This window comes from Phaethon aethereus (genome assembly GCF_964289735.1).
Source record: "Phaethon aethereus genome assembly, chromosome: 1".
Taxonomy (NCBI): domain Eukaryota; kingdom Metazoa; phylum Chordata; class Aves; order Phaethontiformes; family Phaethontidae; genus Phaethon; species Phaethon aethereus.
In genome coordinates, this window is record NC_138575.1 from 53,216,870 (window position 1) to 53,239,801 (window position 22,932).

At 35.1% G+C, this 22,932-nt stretch overlaps 1 protein-coding gene across 1 annotated transcript in view; it reads left to right on the forward strand.

Annotated features, from left to right (window-relative positions):
• Positions 1-22,932, forward strand: part of CFAP54 (cilia and flagella associated protein 54) — a gene marked incomplete at both ends in the record, with an annotated part of 116,936 nt that overhangs the window by 73,051 nt on the left and 20,953 nt on the right. The window contains 12 exons of the mRNA XM_082010865.1: positions 1,039-1,105; positions 3,963-4,145; positions 6,333-6,419; positions 7,442-7,564; positions 10,166-10,219; positions 11,619-11,835; positions 12,184-12,275; positions 13,792-13,961; positions 19,157-19,259; positions 20,703-20,841; positions 21,827-21,984; positions 22,181-22,366. Of these exons, the coding sequence (XP_081866991.1) occupies positions 1,039-1,105; positions 3,963-4,145; positions 6,333-6,419; positions 7,442-7,564; positions 10,166-10,219; positions 11,619-11,835; positions 12,184-12,275; positions 13,792-13,961; positions 19,157-19,259; positions 20,703-20,841; positions 21,827-21,984; positions 22,181-22,366 (1,579 nt within the window). The remainder of the gene's footprint in view (positions 1-1,038; positions 1,106-3,962; positions 4,146-6,332; positions 6,420-7,441; positions 7,565-10,165; positions 10,220-11,618; positions 11,836-12,183; positions 12,276-13,791; positions 13,962-19,156; positions 19,260-20,702; positions 20,842-21,826; positions 21,985-22,180; positions 22,367-22,932) is intronic.

A 22,932-nucleotide genomic window follows, 5' to 3' on the forward strand; every position in this document is an offset into this window, starting at 1 on the left:
AAAAATGTACAAAATACACAATTTAGAAATACCTAAGCCAGTTCTAAATAACCTTAGATGCATTATACCCATGAAAGGGCAGAGCTTCATCTGAGTAGACTATCTTACCTGAGAAACAGGTCATATTAATAGCACTGTAAAATATCTGTAAACTAAGGTAGCTTTTAAAGTATTAGCATGGGTATTTCAAGATGAAATGACATTGCCACACTCAGAATTAGCACCCAAGAGGAAAAGGAGTGAGTTTAAGTTGATTCTAAACCACACTTCTTCTAATTCTGGTCTGTGGTGCAGTCTCAGGTCCAATTAGGCAAGACCCAATCCCTAGCTGCTTTCACAGATGCTTGTGGCACATACTTGCTGCACTGTATACTATCCCTTTACAGCTAGTATGTCCATTCCAAATCCTGGCAGGGGTCTGGAGGGAGCTATCCTCTTGGCTTCTCCCTCAGGCAGCTATTTTCTATTCAGACCAGACTTGGGCTCTTAAACATCTTTCCCTTGAGTTGCTCTTTCTAGAACAACTTAGTCTCAGGCTGTAAAATGCAGATTAAAGGATTCTAATATTGTATTAAAGATTTGTAGACCTGAGGAGTACCCTGCTACCAGGATGGTTTAAAGCTTTGATGAGGTACTGTGTGGGATTCATTTAATCTAGCTAGACAGCCACCATGTGAAAGTCCACATGTGCTAGTTATCTTAGGCTTCCTTTATGGAAAGAAATACACTTTAAGGTGTGAGTTGCTTGACCTGCTTTATCTTTCTAGTTTTGTATGAGATTAATTTTGCACTTAGATTGCCTGTTTCTTTCCTTTAAAGAGAATCTAGACAATTCCCTTTGTCTAGGCATGTCTTTGGTCAAATGCTTCTTTCTTTGCATGGCATGGCTGAGCACTTATCTACAGAACAGGGAGCCGTTTTCCAATATGGAAAACATCTAGATTGTGTATCATTATTATACTAGATTAAAAAAAAAGAGTTTGAATAATTTATATTGGATGGACACATTCATATTTCTTATTATTTGTTGTACTTTAGGTACATAACAACATCAAAGATGAGATTAAGAACTAAATACTGCTATTTTTCTGCTGTACTTTTTAAGGTAAGAATACAATTTCAGTTACAATTAATGAAGTTGACAAATTGCTTCTAAAATTTAAATTTCAGTAACACTCTATTAAAATATTTCTGTTTTCATATTGACTGTAAAGGAAAACTGGAGATCAGAGGTAGTTGACAATTTCAGTTACAATTAATGAAGTTGACAAATTGCTTTAAAATTTAAATCTTAGTAACATTCTATTAAAATATTTCTGTTTTCATATTGACTGTAAAGGAAAACTGGAGATCAGAGGTAGTTGACAATCTATGCACATTAGATATGATGTTTTATTCTCTGTTTTTTAAAATTATTTCTGTACTATAGCCTAAAAATTATCACTTCAAAGAGGCTAGTGTCTCAGAGAAATAATGAAATACCGAAAAGTGAAGATGGCTAAAATATTTGGCAGTCAAATATTTTTTTCTTCTCTTGAAGTGTTCTTGAAGTGCTCAGGAAGAGCTGGATGGCATCAACAATAGCAGAGTGCTGTCTGTCAGATCTGTACAGAATCTTCAGTAGATTGTCATAAATTTTCTACCAGGAGAACAGACTCTTTAGAAAAAGAAGTTTTTAAATCTTTTTTGGTTTGTAGTACTGAAATCTCAGGTCTATAAGAAGTTTGCTCTAAAAATAGAAGATAGTCAAAATGATTCGGTTTCATTTACAAAGAAAATAAGGTCATTAAAATTAAGTTTTCAAACTTTCAGAAACCAACTATAGAGGAAATAAGTGTTTCAGTTTACTTCTAAAAGGAAGTTTTAATATACCAATAACAAAAGTGAGATAGGAAAAAGAACTGCAAGTATTCTGCCAGTCATATTCCACTGGCATCAATGCTTACTCATCCCAGTGCTGCATCATGAAATTAGTTGGCTTATTCCAAAACAAACCAATGCCACATTCTAACATCTTGTGTCAGCTATGATTGTGGCTGTGTGACCTGTGCTAGGCCATGTTAAAAACCTCCTAAGCAAAGGGAGAACAAGTTGAAGAAACAAAGGTAAAGGAGAATTTTGACTAGCTTCTAGCACTGTAATTGCTGGTGATACAAAGCTGAACAATTTTGATTCCTCCTTTTGACAGAAATAGTAGTAAGCATTTGTTCCAGTTGTATAATAGTAGAAATAATTCTGACTTGACTGACGTGAGTTTGATATTACTTGGGATAGCAGCAGCTTGCGGGGTGAGTGTCTTGAAAAATATAATCAATTACTGTCACTGTACCTTGTGAAGTTCAAGCCCGTAATTTGTTCCTTCATTTGGAAAGCTTTTATAACCTTATTTAAATTCCACCTTTGGTATAGGCTTTAGACTTGTTAATATATCAGATTTGAGGATGTAAATGCGTATTTCTGTAGCATATCACTGCTAATTACAACAAGATAAACACAGTTGGGAAGGAATATCCAACATCAAAGACAATGTTAGCAGTCCTCCCTTTTTAAAGAAGGAACATTTACTTCCTCCAAGTTCACATCAGTTTTAAGTTATATGATTTAAGCTGCACTAGCTGACCTGGTTAAAGGCAGAACTAGGGTGGAACTAGCTTTTAACTGCCTTTAAAGTCAGTAACTCTCCCAGAAACAATGGCTGAGGTGATGGCGGGGTGTCCTGTTTTCAGCCAGGATAGAGTTGGTTTTCTTCACAGAAGCTAGTGTGAGGCCATGTTTTGGATTTGGGATGAGAAAATGTTGATAAGGTGCTGATATTTTGAGCTGTTGCTAAGTAGTCAAGGACAGTCCAGCTTCTCGTGCTGGCTGGCCAGCAAGAAGGCTGGGGGTGCTTGGGGAGCTGGGAGGGGACACAGCCAGGACAGCTGGCCCAGGCTGGCCATTCCCTACCACATGGCACCATGCCCAGTACATAAACTGGAGTTAGCTGGGGGGTGGGAATCGCTGCTCGGGGACGGGCTATTGATCACCGGGTGGTGAGCAATCGCTGTATTGGGCATCACTTGTGCTTATACATTCCTTTGTCAGTATTATTATTGTTGTTATCATTGTTGTTTCCTTCTCTCTTGCTGTCCTATTAAACTGTTTGTATCTCAACCCACGAGTTTTTTCCCAATTCTCTCCCCCATCCCACTGGGGGAGGGGGGAGTGAGCGAGCGGCTGCGTGGTGCTTAGTTGCCAGCTGGGGCTAAACCACGACATGGGGCAAGGACTTAAGGCTAAGTAAAATCAAACTAGCTTTCTCAACTTGTGGGGAAAATAAAAAGATTTTTCTTCTGATGGAAGACATTTTCCGTGAAACATCTTTGATCTGGTAAAGAAATGTTTGAACACATCCCCAGAATCATCTCAAAAAATTTTTCCTATGCGTTTTTCTTGATTATGGAGATGTTTAAATAAATTATTAAGTTCTTTCTGTCTGCTGATCAGAGGCTTATCCTAAGAATGTTCTACGAAATCTTTCTAAGAACCCCTTATTTAGGGGTTCTTACAGGTTTTTTTATCATTTTTTTTCCAGTGCTTCAAGAGATTTATTTGTGATGCTTTAACTTGGAATCTGAGAGAAATGCCATTGGCTCTTCAGGAAGATTTTTCATTACCTGGGGAGTACTTGCTGAGGAATCTTTCATGATTATTTTTCTACACCTAGATTAGTTTTTCTCTTTTGCTTGTTCTATGAAATACTGTCCTTAGACTATTTACAGCTTGGTGGTTTTTTTTTTTCTCCATCAAGTTCACACAAGTTCACAAAAGATTTTTCATGGTTTTGTCTGGGAACAACTGGATACTTAAGACATTGAGTTTCATTTATGAAGCCATTTATTAGTCTTAAGGGTTGGAGTTTTATAGTGTTTCACTAATGCCTATACATCTTTTCACAAGTAGTTCATTATTATTACTTTCAGACCCTGTTTAGAGCTTCTCTTCCACATCCGACATCTGATTGTGACTTTGCACAATATGAAATAAATGTGCTTATTCCTGGTATCGACTTGTTCTCTGATCGCTACAGAGCTGATATCTCTACTGTAGTTGCAAGTCTGAATTTCCTTATGTTTGAACTACATTGTGCAAAACAAAATTTAATAGTAAGTATTATTTTTATACTCTGGAAATGAATTTTAAGACATCAAGTCTTATTTTTTTGTGTGGATGTACTTATGAGAGACATCAGAAGCTCTAGCAAAATACCTGTATGGTTAGGTTCTGTGGCACTGAGGTAGGCAAGGTATAGCTTGCTGCTTGCAATTTTTAGAATATACAGGGTACTTGTTTATTCAGGAAGATGACAATACATCGTCCACTTAGCTAAGGCATTTTAGAGGAAATTTCCTATTATATACAGTTTGAAATACACTGTACTGAGAATTACTTTAAATGCAGTATGTCCAGAACGCTTTCAATAATTTTACTTTCACATTCAGTAAACAAAAGTCCCTTCTGCCTTTCTCCTTTCTCACATTCTCTTATTCCTATGTACACAGTGTTTTTACAGCTTCCCTCTTACGTTGATCATGTACTTATTTCTTCCATTTACTGACTGACCACTTCCACTTTAATCCAACTTCTTTCAAACGTGCAGTGCTGTACATTGGAATAAATAGATTTAATGGCTTACTAGTACTGAAAAAGGTGCATTTCTACGCATTTCTACACAAAGCTGCATTTCAAGGTCCACTATATTTTCATGTCAAGCAATTATTGTACACCTCTCTAAATCAACTCTCAGCATGACAGAAGACTCCCCAGTAGAAAAAGTAGATAGTTTTCTCCTGCTTTAATGAGTTGAATCCACTTATGAAAAGGTCCTGCAAGAGGCAGAGCCAGTGCAAGGGAGGGGAAAAGATCGCGTGGCTGGCAGCAGGGCAGTAAGGAAAGGTTAGGGTGTAGAAACGGGAGAGGAGTTAGAGAGGAGGAGGCAGCAAGGTGTTACCCCTTTTTTGTCAGCAAGCCAATTGTTGGATTGATTTCTCCTGGAACTTCAGGCTAAGTGTTTGTCTTACCTCCTGTTGTTGTTTCTTCCCATCCTGCTTTACTGGAGTCCACTTCATTATTAAGCTTTGTCTGACTGCCCTCACTATGGGAGATCTAATGAGATCAAGGAGCAGACAGTTACCTGGAGGCAGGCACACTTAATTTGACTGTTTGCTTCATGTGGCCATGCACATTTTTTATTCTTTCTGCACTTCTACTAGCAGAATATAGATCCAGGTCATAGATCATGGTCAAAGCAATTGCAGTTTCAGCAGGATGAGAGTTTTGTTTCCGCTGAATGCTTAATGTGTGGGAATGTTTTGGATGGTGGGCACTAAGTTGATTTGACACAAGTCAAAATACCTCAAGATTCAAAAATAAGACTTCAAAGACTAATTTTGTTGAACTACTTAAAATATTGGTTGGAAACTGTATGGCTACAATTAAAACATTTGCTTCAAGCATTTGTAATCCAAATTCAGAAGTATTAAGCTACTTTATGAAAACTAAAAGTGCATTTGACAAAAAAAGTAACAATGCTGTTAGCATTTTCCAAGTTCAGGGACATTTTATAGTGAAGAAAAATGTAAAGGATGAACAGTAATTAAACTTTGGAAGTTCTTTCATTTTCAATAAGCAAATACATCTACTAGGAAAGAATCTGGTTTTTGTGAAAAATTAAGTAATAATAAATACAGGGGGTTTATATTTTACTAGAACTCAGTTTTAAAATTTTTTTGTTAGTTGCCCCTACAAAAACTTTCAATTTGAAATGAATGCAAATAAATTTGCCAATAAGCCCCATCACCATCCAGTTTATTTTACAGTTGGTATCATTTCACTTAGTTGCAGGACTTCACTGTGTTTATTTATAAACTTACAGAATTCTATTATCCTGTTACTTATACTGAAAAAAATATGGCACCAAAATGCCGACAGTTTTAGAAATCCCTTATATCAACATCTTTCCAGTAGGCTTGCTCACTAGTGTTATAGTAAGAAAACCCACCTTGAACATAGACAATAATTTGGAGAAACTTCACTTTCTACATTGTGAATCACATATAAGATAGTATATGTGCTTTAGCCAGCTGAAGAACTTTTTAGGGTTAGCTTTAGCCAGCTGAAGAACTTTTTAACACATTCATCCCTCATAGAGCGTAAGAGCAGTCTTCTTATGTGTCAGTGAAAGCAGTACTCCTGTATTACCTATATATTTGTGATATATAATTACAATATACATTTCTATAACCATACCCTTTATGATACTTATGACTAGATGACCTAATATTTTCCTACAGATTTTACCATTGTTTACATTATACCAATACATTGTTTCTGAGATTTGCAAGGACCCAACTAAATGTATTGAAGGAAGAATCTTCAAGGTAATCATACAAACTTTCTTTTTATCACAGCACATTGTATTTCAAATAAACTTTTCATTTCTTGGTTAAATATAGTCTATTTAATATTTCTTCATATATCACTACTACAAAAAGTAATGCTTTAAAGTTCAGCTATCGCTTAGCGTTTCATAGCACAATAGATTATAGAATAGGACTACTTTCTAAATGCAATTATTATGTATATTCTTAATGTTAGTAGGATGTAGAGTTATTTATGCAGTTTTATTTTTAATGTCCTACAGAGACTGTACTTCCATCATTTCTTTCTACTCTCCATTTAACAAGCATTCTCCTTAAAGATATGATCATAAGACTTTCCCTCCTAGATCCAAACTTTTTACTCAGTATTTTTTATCTTGTTCTACCATGCTTTTAAATGTTTTCTCAAGTGCAACAAATAAATGATTTTTTGTTCACAATGTTCACTTCTGGATTTGTTATTAGTATCATGGTGGAACCAGGTTGTCAGACTTCTGGGAACAGACTTTTGTCATTTCACTAATGTTTGCTTGTTGGTTTTGTTTTGGGGTTTTTAATCACTTGGGTTTTTTTAAAGGAATCTAACTTGTAGTAAGAGTCAAAGTATTATTGGTTTTAGAAACTTTCAAGGGAATGTTGATATGGGTTAGGGAGAGTAGCTGAGTACTATGAGAGATGTGTAAAATCTATGAAATAGATTTTGATAAGGGGCTGATTTTGGACTGAAACTCAAAGCTCCAGCCAGTTGAATTAAATTTTTTTCCTTTGTCAGGAGCAAGTTTTTGAAGAATGTGTTTCTGGATTTTTTTCATTTTTGTTTTTAAAAGTGAAAGAACCGTCTTTGAGATTTCACTTATTTACTATAAAATGTAAAAGATTTATTTCCATTGAATAACATTCTCCATCAATGTACTATTCCAGTAGCCAAATCTACTAGCAAATTACCTTTGAATACATTTTATTTTGAGTGGTAAGGATAATTGAAAATTATTTAAATCAAAGGCTCTGTTATTTTTTCACAGATTAATGTACTTACAGATATAGGATTTTTTACGGAGGCCTTTCATGAACTGTCTTTGCTTAACTGTGGGGAGAGAATTCCATCAAAAATACCTGCAGGATACAGAAAAATTGAACAAATGAAGGTAAACACCAGTGAAGTGTAACATCAAACTATAACACTCAATTCTTTTCATGAAACTGCACATACTCCATGTCTGCATGTTACTACATATTCCTAAAAAATTCCTGAATTTCTTTCAATAGGCAGGTCAAATAGCAGGCATTGAATGGATATAATTTCTCTCACTGAATAGCAGGAACAAACATAAATTTTGAAACATGCATGCTGTCATACAGTCAGTAGTGCAGATAATATTGTTGAAAAGATAATGTGTGATTTCATAAGTAGACATAAAAAATATGGGTAGAGCTCTTGCCCCATTAATGGCAGAATTCCCACTGCCCTAGCAAGGAGCAGGGCAGTTGAGGGGCAGCCAGGGCAGCCCCCAGCCCAGGGCATCGGGCACCTCTGTGGGGCCAGGGACAGGCCAAGGCTGTGCCGGGACATCAGCCTGCAGGTGGGGGTCAGGATCAGTGCTGGTGAGGAGAACTTGGCTCAGACACAGCCCCAGGATGGCAAAACAGGGCCATGGGGTTTGGCCAAGGCTGGGCTGGGATCTGGGCCCTGCTTGGGGGGCCCGTGGCAGGGCAGGGCTGTGGGGACCTGTAGACCAGCCCTGCTGTGGCATTGTTGGGGCAGGGGCTGATGGCCCTGGGGGGTTGAAATGGGGTCCTGGCCTATAAGCAGGCTTGGGGAACCCCCAGGAGGTGCGGGACAATAAAAGTTATTGGTGCCCTCAGAGCTTTGACAGTCATGTCACCCCAGTTCAATCACTTTGATTTTCTCCATATCTAAAACCATTTTTCTCCATATCTAAAGTAGTGATCTTACCTTGATCACTAATGTGCTACAAGGTTATGAAGCTGTTAACAATTGACCTGGGCTGCTTTGTTTTACCTGTGAGCACACCTGTGCAGGCAGATACAGTCCAGAGCTGTTGGACAAGCCTCCCCCATAACAATTATGTTTTCCAAGCACATACTAAAGTAATCTAATAAATCATTGCTGGGTGAATGCAATCAAGGTCTCCCTTATCTGAGTGGTGCTTTTGAGTAGGTGTCACCCCATGACAAAATCTGTGTGCCAGCAGTAGGGAGCTGGATTGAACATGTGATAGAAGTCTAGTGGGACAGGTAGGGACACCCCTTTTGACAGCATCGTGGATTTAACTTGATTGTACAGCCACATTCTATACATGCAGTAGGTTGATATTTCTAATCTGGTGATAATGACAGGCTGGTGCTGAAAGGGCAGTTCCTAACACACCTCCATCACTTTACATTTGCTTCCCTTACCCTGTGTTGCAGAGCAAATTGAGTTTAATGAGCTGATCTGAAGGGAAATTTCCCCCCTCTTCCGAAACCCTGAGAGGGAGTTTCCAGCTGACCCATGGCCTGACTGTCCTTACCTTGCAGCCTCACAATGGCTATAACCAGCACAGAGCAGCAGTATCTTTTTTGGCAGTAGCCAACAAATCAATGTCTAAGCTAATTAATAGGGGAATAATTACAATACATTTATGACAGGCTGTCAAATGTTTATATTTTAAAAAAACAGAGATATGGACAAGCACTCCTTCTACAATAACCTGAAGTAGTACTAGGTTTTAAACGAAACATGGACTTAATAAAAAGTAAAATTAAAATATTTATCAAAAAAAGATTACCTTTTTTATTTACCAATGACACTTTCATACTAACTGCATGCGAAGATAAGAAACTGAAATCTAGTGATTTTCCTCAGAGCAGAAGCTATATAACATTCTCAGTAGGTTGAGCCATAAAAAGTTATCAGCATCCTCACTGGTGTTGGTTCTGCAAAGCTCCTCTGTTCATGGCTACAGTAAGGAATGCATTTACTCCTTACTGGTGCTAGTCAGATTAAAATGCATCTTTAAGTCCTTCCCTTAATTTGTATATTTTCTGAAGAGCTCACAGAGTACAAAGTTAATAAAAGAGTTAATAAAAAACACATAAAACCCAAGTGACAGTTGTGTGTAGAGCTCTCAGTTATGATGAAAGCTGGAAATGATCTTTACCTCTGCCTTTCCCTTCCTCTCAGTAGACTGATTTGTCTTCTGGTGAAAAGGGAAAGGGGTTTTGAGCAAGGACTAGAATTAGGGCTAGGGTTCAGAAAGCTGAAACACATATAAGTGAAGGAAGAGTTGTTTACAGAGCCCTCAAGGAGGTTGAGGTCTCAAGTTCATCCTGACCTGTAGCTCTTGTTTGTGTTCCGTTCACAGATCTGTGCTCTGGTGAATAGCAGAGGAGGCATGTGCTAAGTCTGGGGTTAGGTTGGGATTCAGAAATGTAAAGAACATAAAGGCAATTGATGGTTGGTGTCTATAGAGCTCTGAGAATCTGGAAATAATTTTTGTTGGTTTATGCCTTCTTCTCCCCTTGCTTCAAGTTGAAGAATCCTGGTGCATAGCACAGGAGATGTAGGGTCTGGTGTTATGGTTCAGAAATGTGAAGCTCGTAGAAGCCAAATAGTTGTGGGTATTTTCAGAGTCCTCAAAGTATAGTTGGAAATGCACTACACTTGTCCATTGCTCTGTTAACTCACTTATTTTATACTCATATAGTTAACACATTACTTATTTTTGGTTTTGTCCATTTTACAGGCCTTAAAGAAATTTGACTCCTCAAAATCTCTCCTGCATGTTACAAATTTACAGGTAAAAAAAATCTGAAGGAGTTAAAATTTTATGCTAGACATAAATATTTATTTCTCTGGAATCAGTTAGAGATTATTTGGTTCAGAAAATATACTTGTTATTAGTAAAAACCAGTAAATAGAAAACATATTCTCCTCAACAGTTTACCATTTCCTAAATTTTAAATTTTATGGCTGACCTCTCAAGGGAGAGGCAAGTACCATTATCAGCATTCTTCAGATTGGAGACCTAATATGTACAAATCTGTGACCTGTTTGTACAAGCATACTAGTAGAATTACTCAGGGTTGGGTTTTTTTGTCATGATATGTAGGGTCTGGTGTTTATCCTGCTAAAATACCAAGAACATCAGCCATCTAGCCTTATAATTTCTATCAGTCAGAACTGTCTTCATAGATTTGTCTTAATTCAGATTGGGGTTGAAGTCCATTTCTGGGGAAGAAAAAAAAATGTGCATCTGTAAACCAGTTAATGAACAGTAATTTCTAATTTTAATTAAAATCACATGTTCATCAATGACTTATTTTTTGTTTTTCAGTTTCAATCATTTTCTTTCATTTGCCTTGTCACAGATCCATTGAGCCAGTAGGGGTAAATGTTAGCAGAATGTGGAAAAAACAAACTGAAAGTAGAAAACCCCCACTTTTTTCTCCACTTTTGTCTCTTTTGTTAACAGTAAGCTTTTGTGTCTCCTACAACAGTTGATATTACAAGGCAGAAATTAGATGTCTATCTTGACAGCTCTTGATCTCACTAGTTTCAGATCTATTTTGAAGTTGTGTTTTATCTTGAGCTTTTGATTTGAACACTTCACAGTCTATATGGGGCTCTTAGCTCTATGTAGACTTTCAACTTCTAAACTTATTAATCTAAAGTGAGAATATTAATCTAAAGTGAGAAAAGTTATAGCATCTAAAGGATGCTATAACAAATAACAGAAAGATTCTATGAAATATGCTAGAATGGGCTGATACAAGAATTTTTTTCCTTGCTTAATTTTTCTCATCGGGGTGTATTGTAACAACAGACTTTCCTTTGAGTTGACATTTCTGAACTACAGATTTACCTATATATTTTTGTGATACCTACATATCCATAGCTCATAGAGTGCTATGGACAATGCAGAAAACTCGAACTCACACAGAGTAATAGCTAGAACTTTGTAGATGCACCTTCTACTGGAAAATCGATCACTGAGGCTGTAGTAAGTGCTACTAAGAGGTGAAATATGTTTGGAAAGGAAAACAGTAACTCATCCATAATGACTAAGAGCATATTACTAACATTATTCATGTTAATTGTTAATAAACATCATTATTAATAGAAGCAGAATATGGCTTTAACAGGAAAAATGTAAAATATGTCATTTCAAATACTCCCAATTGTTAACTTTCTTGTAGGCACTGGAAGACATATTTAATTGGAGTCTGTCTTTAACAATGGTGCCACTGTGCAGCCAACAAATTGTGAATAAATTAACCTTAGCCAAAATGCATTTCATCATTTGCCTTTCTGCCACAATAAATAATATACCTGAAAAAGTGGAAAAACACATCTATTCTGTTGATAACAAAAGCTTGAGGGAGACAAGCGGAATTACAGCATCAAATGTAAAAGGTAATTATAAAGGTGGTAGAAAAGTGCATTTATTCTGCAACTTGTTTCAAGCATAATATTTCCACTTTTAAATGCATATGCATTAATGTGTCATTATAAACAATATTAATATTAAATTTTGCTGGAAAAATCAGTCATTATTGAAATAATAAGCATGAAGATTTTTCAAGAGGTTTTTTTGCTAATATTTCTAATATTTTTGGAGCTGTTTTCTGTTCTTCCTCACTTATATTGATATGGAAAGTCCCAATTATAAATAGAAGAAAAAGGGGTATATTATTCAAATTACTAAGAATGCTTTGGTTCTGTGTCTGTTGTCTGAAATTTCATCTGAAATGTATTTGACAGTTGATGCTGATAAGAATTCAAGACAACAGGAACAAAGAGACACAATGGTGCAGCTCGTCTGTAAAGATGAATTAAATATGGCCATGCTGAAGGTAATGTTGTTCTGTAGGAAAAAAGACTTAAGAAACTGCATATTGTTCCAAAAACATTGCTAATGCTTTCAATATAACAGAATTATGGTGGGAGGGTGGCATGAATAAGGGGACTAGAAATTTCTGTTTCCAATCTGATTGTAGTCGTACTAGCCATACACAAAGTCCTGGTGGTTTGGTGCAGTTTTTCAAATGGTCTGGTCTATGCTATATAAATGTCCATGGGAAATATTGTCACAATCAGATCTTAGTATGACTGTTTCAACAACAAGGGTAAAGACTGAATGGGATTTCAGGGATAAAATCATCCCAGTTCAGAGGGTGGCAGCTGTAGAACATGTCAGAGACTCTTTGATAGGGCAGTATGCTCTACAAATAAATGGAAAACCATTCTCTACCATATGTGAAGTGTCTCAAATTTTTCATGTTCCTCTTTCTGATACTTAATTTTGGAGAAAACATACCACGGCTAATTAGCTTCTTTGTTTGAAGGGGTTTGTTTTTAGTTTTTGTTTTGTTTAATTGTAAACTTCATGCTTGGCAGTTTCACATTACAAAAAGACCAAAACTGAGGGCTAACATATTCTTCTTTCAGAAGGGTCTTCCACTTTGGAAGTATCTACTTTTGGCCATTGTTACAAACAAAGACATGTACAAAATACATCTGGAGAAATGGAGGATGATTTTGTATGGCAATTGGTGTATGCCATACATTAGAAACTTGAAAGTTTTAGTATAGTTTGAAATTAACTTGAAAACAGCATCTTGAAAATAACTAAAATAGAAATGTTAAATTAATTTGAATGGGTCTTGTTTCAGAGACATCATATATTTCTTACCCTTCTTATTTTTCTTTAACCACTCTATTCTTTTGTTTTTTAAGTAGAACTCTGAATTCATTGAGGGAACTAGTCAAAAAAGGTTATTGGATGATACAAACCTTGGAATTATTTTTGAATTCTGATGAAAGCTCCACAACTGAGAGTTTATTTAAAATTAACTTTCTTTTAGATTTGGTTTTCACAGCTTTGTACAGCTTTCTTTGTCAGAATGACTGTAAATTACAGTTGAACTTTAAGGATACATACTGCACTCAAGGATCTGTCAAAGTATATATAAAAAAGAATGTACTACTTCTTGCAACAACTTTAATGTTGTATTTTAATATTGTATTTTGTTGTTTAAAATTACTAGGTGTAGTAAGAAGCATAGTATAAAATTATCAAGATAGCTATAAGATAAAGATAAGAATGAAAAATTATTAATATTGCTAAGTCATAAAATACATAGTTAAGCATAAATTGCAATAGTACAGGCACAGTTAAGATGTTGCTACTTTCAACATATTGAATCTGTAAACATGAAAAAAGCAAAATTAAACCTCTATTCATAGAAAAGGCATATTGTATTAAAGTTGATTTGTTTTAAGTTGCAGTGACAGTAGGCTATAACAGAATAAAATTTTTAATTTCTTTCATTATTTTTTGAAATCATACAATCCTGTGTTCTCCTCTAGGGGATTTTATTGATGGAAGCTGAAGAAAGTCTTAGCCATCTTGTGCAGAACATACAGGACAAATATGATGGGGAGATATCTCGATGTGCTGCTGAAGATTTAGAGACTCTTATTGAGGCCAAACTTCAGCTTGCTGCTATTTCTCAGCAAAGGCATCAAGCAGCTCTTAGGTAAGTAATATTATGAACAACCTTATGTTGCATAGCCATGACTACAGACGATTAAAAAAAAAAATCCAGCAATTTTTTATTTGAAGTCTTTTTGTCTACATTAATATTCTAAATCTTAGTAACCAGCCATAACAACCCCACTAGTATATCTACAAATGTAAGTTACGCTGGCATTTCATTTTTTATTATTACTTAAAAGATCATCAGTTATTGACCTATGATTTCTCTGTGAGGTGTTTTTGTGATACAGTGTTATACAAAATTGAAGAAAAAGCTGCAATATTCACTATTTTTGTTAAAGTCTGGTTATGTTAGGTCATGTGTTTTTTATAATCTTAAAGTGTACAACAGAGCATTACTGTCTCTGAACTACTGAATTCTACTTTGTTCTAGAATGCCCTGTGTTACTGTCGTAAAAGAAAGTTTCCTCTTGATGCACTTATTGCTGTCAAGTTCAAATGTTAAAATTATTTATTTTAAATTAATTTTATTAAAAAGCATTGATGTAATCTTTAACACATTAGAATAGATTTTAGCAGGCATTAATTATATTGTTAGCAATAGTGGGTAAAATACTGTTGTATTTACATGGTCTGACAGATATTTTCTCCAAACTACAATTTTCCAATTCTGTGATTTTTTGAGATTCTGATTTCTCTTGGAGAACTTAGTTAATGAAATTACAGTTGTGCTGTTCTTTGAATATATGGGGCACATAGAAATATATTAACTCTTTGTAGATCCTAAATTCTGAACATTGTTTTGATGTTTTAGTTAGGAGTAGTCTTCTTTTTAGCATACCTGTAATTTAAAATTAGTTTGTATAAGAAGGATAATAGTTTTGCAATATGTAATTTTTATTAGTGTCAAGCTCTTTTTATCTAATTTTTTATTAGATTGAAAAATCTTTGAGCGTACAAATTGTTAACTAGAGATGCAACATGTAGAGGTGTAGTACTGTTGCTTGGGAGACTATGTTGAGATTAGGTAGAATGTAATCAGTATTTGTAACTTTTGTTACATCTAATCTGACTAAACTCACCAAAATTTTTACAGTAAGTCTGCCATTATAATAAGCACCAAGCAAAAAGCAAAATTAATATTTTTTAATTGTTGGAATACTGGTGAAGATTGCTGTAACACTCTTACTGAGGAAGTGGTAGGTGATTTAACTGGCCAACAGATAAACCAGTCTCAGTGTTTTTTTTTCTTCTTACCGAATTAACAAAAAAGAAATGTTTTCTATCTCAAAAGCAAACTATCTTCCTTTTCCCAGCTGTCTTAGATGAATAAACAAACCTCCAAATTGGATATCCTTTAAATAGCACAATCCCTTTGTGGCAGCAATAAAAAAATAAAATTAACAAGGACAGGAGCTTCACAGTGCTATATAGACTACAGAACTGAAAATAGTAAGAGTACTGCAGCATGGTCTTTCACCTGGGTTTTGTTTATGTTATTTTAAAAGATTGAAATTTCCCCAAAGTTCAGATATTAGGACTGTAATAATTTAGTAGTAATGTCATTAGTGAAGATGTGAAGTAAGAACTTGTAGGATATTTGCAGACATTTCTCATAATGAAATATTAATCTATTTCTGTCCCTTTTGAATTAGATTAATTTACTGTAAATTTGTCAAAGAGAAAACAACAAATCAATGGGTAGTGACCTCATCATGCTTTTGAATGCCATGTGGATTTTATAAAATTATCATATTAGCAACTAAGGACCAGTATGCAGACTTATGAAACCTCCTGTGCATAAACCCAGTTTACCTTGATACTAGGCTTGGTAAAACCTCTATTACTAGAGTTCTGACCCAAACTTTCTCACCCTACTAAACTGGTTCCAGTATGCAAGCCATTTTCAGTGCAGGACCCTTATTTTGACATGCAGTTATATACTAGAGTGTAGTTTCTCTCTTGGCTTATAACTTGTCTCAGATTGAAGAAACTTTTTGAGAGTATCAAGGATTCAAATGGATGTCAAGCGTTTTATGCATCATTTTTTGTGACTCTCAAATTTTTGATGGGTGTTTAATGGCCCTTATATATTGATAGTGGTCAGGTAGCAGGAAAAAAACCCTGACCAACAAACAAAGCAAGGGTTTGGGTTTTTTTAACCTATTTTACAATTTTATTGCACTGCCATCCATGGAAACTGCTGCTATATCTGCCTCAGATAGAAATGAAACATTTCTTTAGACAGCTGAATGTTTCCTGCCTGCCAGCCTAGAAATCAAACTTTGCATGATATTACAGAAATTCATCATTTTTTTCCTTTGGCAAAATGACTTAGTGGTGAAATTGTTATAGTCAGCTGTACCTTCCTATTTTGATCATCTTGTCACTTTCTGATTCAGCTGATAAAAGGATGTGTATTTTGTCAAGGGAAATATATAGACACATCATTCTTGTTGACAGCAGAAGAGGGTCACAAAAATTTCATCAAGGGAAGCTTCTACATTACAGCCTCTGTCTTGCAAAATATTTATGCCTCAGAATAAGTTTATGTATAGGACTAATTCCAGTGACCTGAAGGAGAGTACTTACATGATATCCCCCTTAAGTATGTGAGGTTTCTAAATACCCAAATATGTGCTTGTCTGCTTATGTGAATACATTACTGCTTAAAACAATACATATGTGAATCTTTGGGCTTGTGGTCTACATTTTACTCATGAAATTTATATGTAAGCATGTAGGTAAAAATGGCCTCCTTTTCAGAATTTCTAAATGTTGACAACAGCAATTAACTGGGGGCAGTAGTGCTCAGGAAGTTAGGTTAATATTCTTTAAAAACCTGTATATACTTGTGGGTGCTGCACTTTCTCCAACTTACTTGAGAAATGTTAGCCATAGCATCTCAAAAAATGTTTTGAAAAATGTCAGGTTTTGCTGTAATTTTAACTTTGATGCCTGGTTTCAGGAGAAAACTTGTCTTAAAAAGAAAGAAACACAGTTGGGTATTTCATTGCGTTGTCCTTACTGTCTCTTTTGCTTTTATAAGCAAATTCTGTTTCCTCTTTTCCATTGTTAGAGAGAAGGTTATCATCAAACTCAACATTGATTTATTCTGGTTTCGTTTTGTTGAATAAAACCAAGGTAAAGGGATGATGAGGGAGATTCATAAGGATTGAATTCTGAGAGCTGAAAGGCAAGATATTAACAGTTTTGGTTCTTACTGTTGCTTTGGGATCTATTTGTGCTGAATTGGTGTAATCCATCCAGTTCCGCATCACAAAAACAGCAAGCAGAATAGAATCAGAAATGACAGGAAGACTTTAATTACCCTCTTATCTCTGGAGGTTATCCATCCTGTGGTTAGATACATATTGGCAGAATAATGTGAGTAATTTCAGAGTACTGCTGCTCTTGTTCTGACTCCTTTGTGCATGGATCAAGAACTTTGCCTTTACAACAGTTAATCTAGAACTTCTCAAAAACAGTAAGTTGACACAGAGCCTGAACCTCTCTTTCATTAAAAGCTCTTCACAGTGTTATGGCAGTGTAAAAAAGACTTAAGGTGTTCATAAATTATTTTTTTCTTTTGCTTCATAGCAGCCAGTCTCTATGTAAAGAGAGTCTCTCTATGTAAAAAGACAGCATACATGAGAATTTTGGTTATACATTTTTAACAATTAACCTGCTTAAAGATCTTTAAGAGGTGAGCTAGGGATACCCTCAGGTACTTTTGCATCATTAGGAAAATATGCTTCAGGGGGTAGAGAATAAGTAGAACTGTAAAAAAAACACCCAAACCCAACCCCAAAAATGTTTTAGAGAAGAGGTAGGAAAGATTAGAGATTTACAGATGTAGGGGAAAATGCACAGAGATGGTAAACTAATACCATGAGACATTGGTTTTGGCAGTTCTCAGAATATTTTGAGTAGCATGTTCTCTGGGCAACAAATCCTGTTGTGAAAAAGATCTTCTCACAATGTTGGTTTTGCGAGTGCCTTCATATCATGAAAATAATAGTATTCGCAAAGTCTGCTGTTACAGATACCCATTTCTGTAGATGTCATGAAAATTGAACAGTGTATCTGAAAGCTTTAAAAATACAGCATAAAATTGAAAAAAACGCAAAAAACCTAGTAGCTAATATTTTAAGAAACCTGGCAATACTTTGGGAATCCAACTCACTTTTTTTTTTAACTGTGGGGTTGAATGCTGCACCAGTCCAAAGAGTGCCTGTATCTTTCTAGATGCTGTTCAGAGTGAACTCCAGAAAAATGATTTATGATTGGGGTGGGGGACAGCAGACTCAATGTCATGTGATTGCTTACAAGGTTTTGACAGGGTGGCATCTTGCTCAATTTTTGGTTGATAGTGTTTACGAAGATCCTGTGGGTATTTGTTCGTATGGATTTAACAGAAGGATTAACATATAGTCTGGAAAGGCTTTAAGGAGGAAGGTGTTTTCTTACCTCTCTATTTGTGGATGAGATACAGAACTCTCCTAATATATTTTGTCATTTTCAGTATTTTTACATCTTCTAATTTCTAAAAGACCATCTCTGAAAACAGGTGTGTAATTGAAAATTATAATGGAGTTCTGTTTTGATTGCTCCAACAGAATATGATATGTCTTGGCTTCTCCATTATTACCAGGTTATGTCTGTTATTGGCAAAACTTTTTCTATTACTGCTGTTTTCTCACTTTCATAGAATCATAGACTCACAGAATAGTTTGGGTTGGAAGGGGCCTTTAAAGGTCACTCAGTCCCACCCCCCTGCAATGAGCGGGAACACCTTCAACTAGATCACATTGCTCAGAGCCCCGTCCAACCTGACCTGGAACGTTGCCAGGGATGGGCCATCTACCACCTCTCTGGGCAACAGGTGCCAGTGTTTCAACACCCTCATTGGGAAAAATTTCTTCCTTCTGTCTAGCCTAAATCTACCCTTTTTAGTTGAAAACCATTACCCCTTGTCCTATTGCAACAGGCCCTGCTAAAAAGCCTGTGCTCATCTTTCTTATTAGGCCCCTTTAAGAACTGAAAGGACTTTATATTGCAGTGCCTACAAATTCAGAATACACTCTGAGGGCAATTTTCTTGTTCTACTGGAGCAAAAATTGGTAACTGCTGATAGACATCTCTGATATAGTCAGAAATTAAGTATTATTATAATAAAAGCATAAAATGGCTAATATAATTAGTACTTTTTAATAATATCGTTCTATATTACAGTGTTGCTTTGGCTTTATCTGCGATTCGACTTCTCCAAGATGCAAAAATTTTTCGAGTGAAAGTGATGCATTTTCAAGAAGAAAAGGATGAAAGGGAGTGTTTGGTATGTGTGGATATTTGTTTTAAACTATTGTTTCTTAGTATATGAAATCTTGTATTAAGTATTGAGTGATTTTCAGAAAACCAGAACACTGTCTAGTGTGTTTTTCACAGTCATCTGTATTACATGGTTACCATAACCTGGGGAGAAAATGATGTATGACATGTTTCAGTTGCCTGCTTACCTATAGTATATTCATTATGTCTATAATCATAATTTCAATCTGTCTGTGGTTAGGAATTTATTTGTATACTCTCAAATACCAGCATTGAAAATCTCCTTTTGTTTAAAAAAAAAAGGAGAGTGGAAAAAATAGCTATGAGGTGAAAATCTTGTATTATATGGTTAAGGTATTTTAGGTTTTTTGATTGAAAACCTAGTTCAGAGTATCTTCTTTCAAAGAGCCAAACAGACCAGTTCACATAGTTCCAAATTTAGCAAGATTTCAGCTGACTTCTCTTGTCTGACACATAGGGATGCTGATGTATACTTTGGAAAGCCTATGTACAAAACCTATTGGTAATACACCACACAGTCACTCTTGAGCGCATGGTAAGTCAAACTGACTCACATGGACAGAGCAGTTGAGCAGTGAAGACAGATTTTGTAACATAAATAACAAGACTGCACTTTCTTGGACGCAGTGTAATTTTTCTCTGTTGCATATCAAGGTCTTCTGTGTTTCTGCACTTGCTCTTATGTTTTCTTAGGACTGCCTTGTAGCCAGTAACTGATTTATGGCTATTTTTTTGACTCATTTGCATCAATGCAAGTTATTCATGATGATATGTATAAGTAAAACACAGGTGGTGCAGTGTCCATTTATTGCTTGCTGGAACAAATCTTTAGAATATTGACTGTAGAATTTTACAATTTTAGTGATAGAAAGACTGTTTATAATATGTGAAGACGGCACAGGAAGTTGAGCTGAGAATTCTCCCAAACACTTCCAGTACTACATTACATTAATATTTGTTTCTAACCACCAGAAACACTAAAAACTAGAACTCAAAAATTAAAAATTTCTTTGTTATCACTAGTGAGGTACCAGAACTTGATATTGATCATGCTCTACAGTTATGTGCCTTAGTGTTTTTTGTAATGTTCCTGTTTGAGAGGAATGAAGTCCAAACTGTTAGAATTATTTTCCATGACACATAGAATATATCAATATATTTATGGACTCTCCCGTAAAAGCTGATTTAATTTTTATTTGTTACAATTCCTTTTTTTCTGTAGATTAAAAGTTAAATAATAAGTGGACTCCTGTTGTTAAAAAAATAGGTATCTACCATTCAAATAAACTCCCGGTTATAATTATGTTATTATTTGTGATATATTTGTATTAATTTCATTTATTTTAGACTGATGCTGCCCTGTTGCTTTGTTTGTAGTCAAGTAGTTGACTCAGAAAATAACATTTCTCTTGCTTTTGGAAATTATTAGGACTCTTCTGTTGAAGATGTTGGACTGCCTCACAGTATAACAGCACAAGATCATATGAGCATACATCTGTGGCTAAGGTGCCGTACAATGTTAGTGACTGCGCTAGTAACACAGATACATGGCATTGGTGATATGGAAGGTATTACCCTTTTTTGGTTTAGACTTTTGAAGTATAATAATGAGCCTATTCAGATGCAATTCTTATTCATAAATAAAAAATATTAACATTAATTCTGGGGCTGTATTATTCTGGGGCCGTATTATCACTGAGCATTTATTTGTATTAAATTAATCCAATGCAAAAAGGAAAATATATTTCTGAGTACAGTCTCTCCCTAGAGCATGTAAACACAAAGCATTATATTAAAGTTCCTTTAATGATCATTATCTTTCCATAAATCACTTGTCTGTGAAAAAGTTTCAAATGTTCTAGTGTAATTGAGTTAAATAAGTATGCTTGTTTTAAAGAAACACTGTTGCTACATACTTATAGTTTTAAAAGTCTCAGAAGGTTTTTCTCACCCTTTGTATCTCCAGTAAATTAAATGTTCCTATGTATCACCAAAAAATGTTCCAGATTATTTTTTTCAAATAGAATTTAAGTGAGATACTACAAAATACATTTATTGCAGTTTGATTATGAATGAAATGTTTTTCATTCCTTAGTTCTGTGAACTTAGTATAAACTCTGACTTTCAGTTAAGTATAAAAATCACAGTCTAGGTCCATAGCCAAACTCTTATTTAATCTCTTCTGGATAATTCTTGTGAAGGCTGTTGCTATTTTGGAATGACAACAAAGATCAGAATTTTGAATATGTAGAATATGTTTTGTGAGTCAGAATGACATCAGATATGCAAAATCTAATTATTTATGCTGGTGGCTTACATATAAAGAATGTATTTGGATTTACTTAAACCAGGCACAGTTTAAAAACCTACATGGTTTTTCCTTCTTTTTACAGTAAGTTTGGCACAGAATCGATGAAATGATGAATGTGGAATCTATAAAGTCAGATTTTCTGTAACTTTTTAATGTGGAATTGACTTCTTAGAAATGGTAGAAGATACTGTAAAGTCTTTTCTATTGTATTCTTATTATTCATATATTCTCCTTTTTTTTAGAAAACGATGTGGCTGAACGCAGAAGTGTGATAAAAGAAGTAATACTAGAGGCAGAAGCCTTTGGTGATACTGAGACTCAGGCTGAAATAATGGTGCAAGCTGCTATTCTTGACCTGCAAGAAAAACGTCCCGTGGCAGGCATTAAACTTCTTTTGCAGGTTTGAGCACAAAGGAAAAACTGTTTGCTTTTCTTTGATGCATTTTTTATGTGGTCAGAACAGCTGATGCCAGCATTAAATAAGCTTGAAATAGCGCCTCTAAAATAGATTTTATTTTTACTTTGTGTGATTTTTCCTCATAAATAGGCAGCAAAAGTAGTAACTACTTTGGTTTATGTTGTCTATGTCCAAACAGAACATCATCAGTTTACTCCAAGAGGATACTTTTATTTCCCCTCCAGCTTCTTTGACTCTTGTGAAAAGTATGCTTCTGCTGGCAGACACACTAACACTGCAAACAGTAGAGGATGCACAACATAGCTCTGCTACAGTGGAACCATTAAACTTACTAATTTTGGCACATGAGCTTACCATTAAAGAAGTAAGTATATGTTTGTTATTTACACAGCATTTGCAAATCCTTCCAACAATCTTAATTATCTATTCTGGAAGCTATTTTAACAATTTATTAAAAAGGGCTATTCCTATTAAGTGATCACTTCAATTTTCTCTAGATTACATAGTGTAAAGAAGTAATTCATCTTACCAAACTTATTTATGCATACTCATCATACATACTCATGTATGTAGTTTGGTATTTTCATACAATTTAGAAGTATGGAACACTTGCAAAATGTACCTTCATATGTCAAAATCGAAGTAGGTAGCTTGACTTTCAAAGAGATGCAGAATACTTACTTTTCCCATTTTAACTGAGCGATATGTTCATACTCAGCACCTCAGGGAGGATGTACATCTCATACAATTCGTAACTCTTGAGCATCCAAGTTTAAGAATTAAGCTTGTTGTCTTAAGTTAGAATAATTTGCATTAGAAAATCTATGTAGAGTAGAATATTGTTTATGATGTTTTAGATCAAGAGATTGTTAAAATGAGTATGAAGAAATCATTTCCAGGTAAAAATTTAAATAGGCAATAAAAAAATTA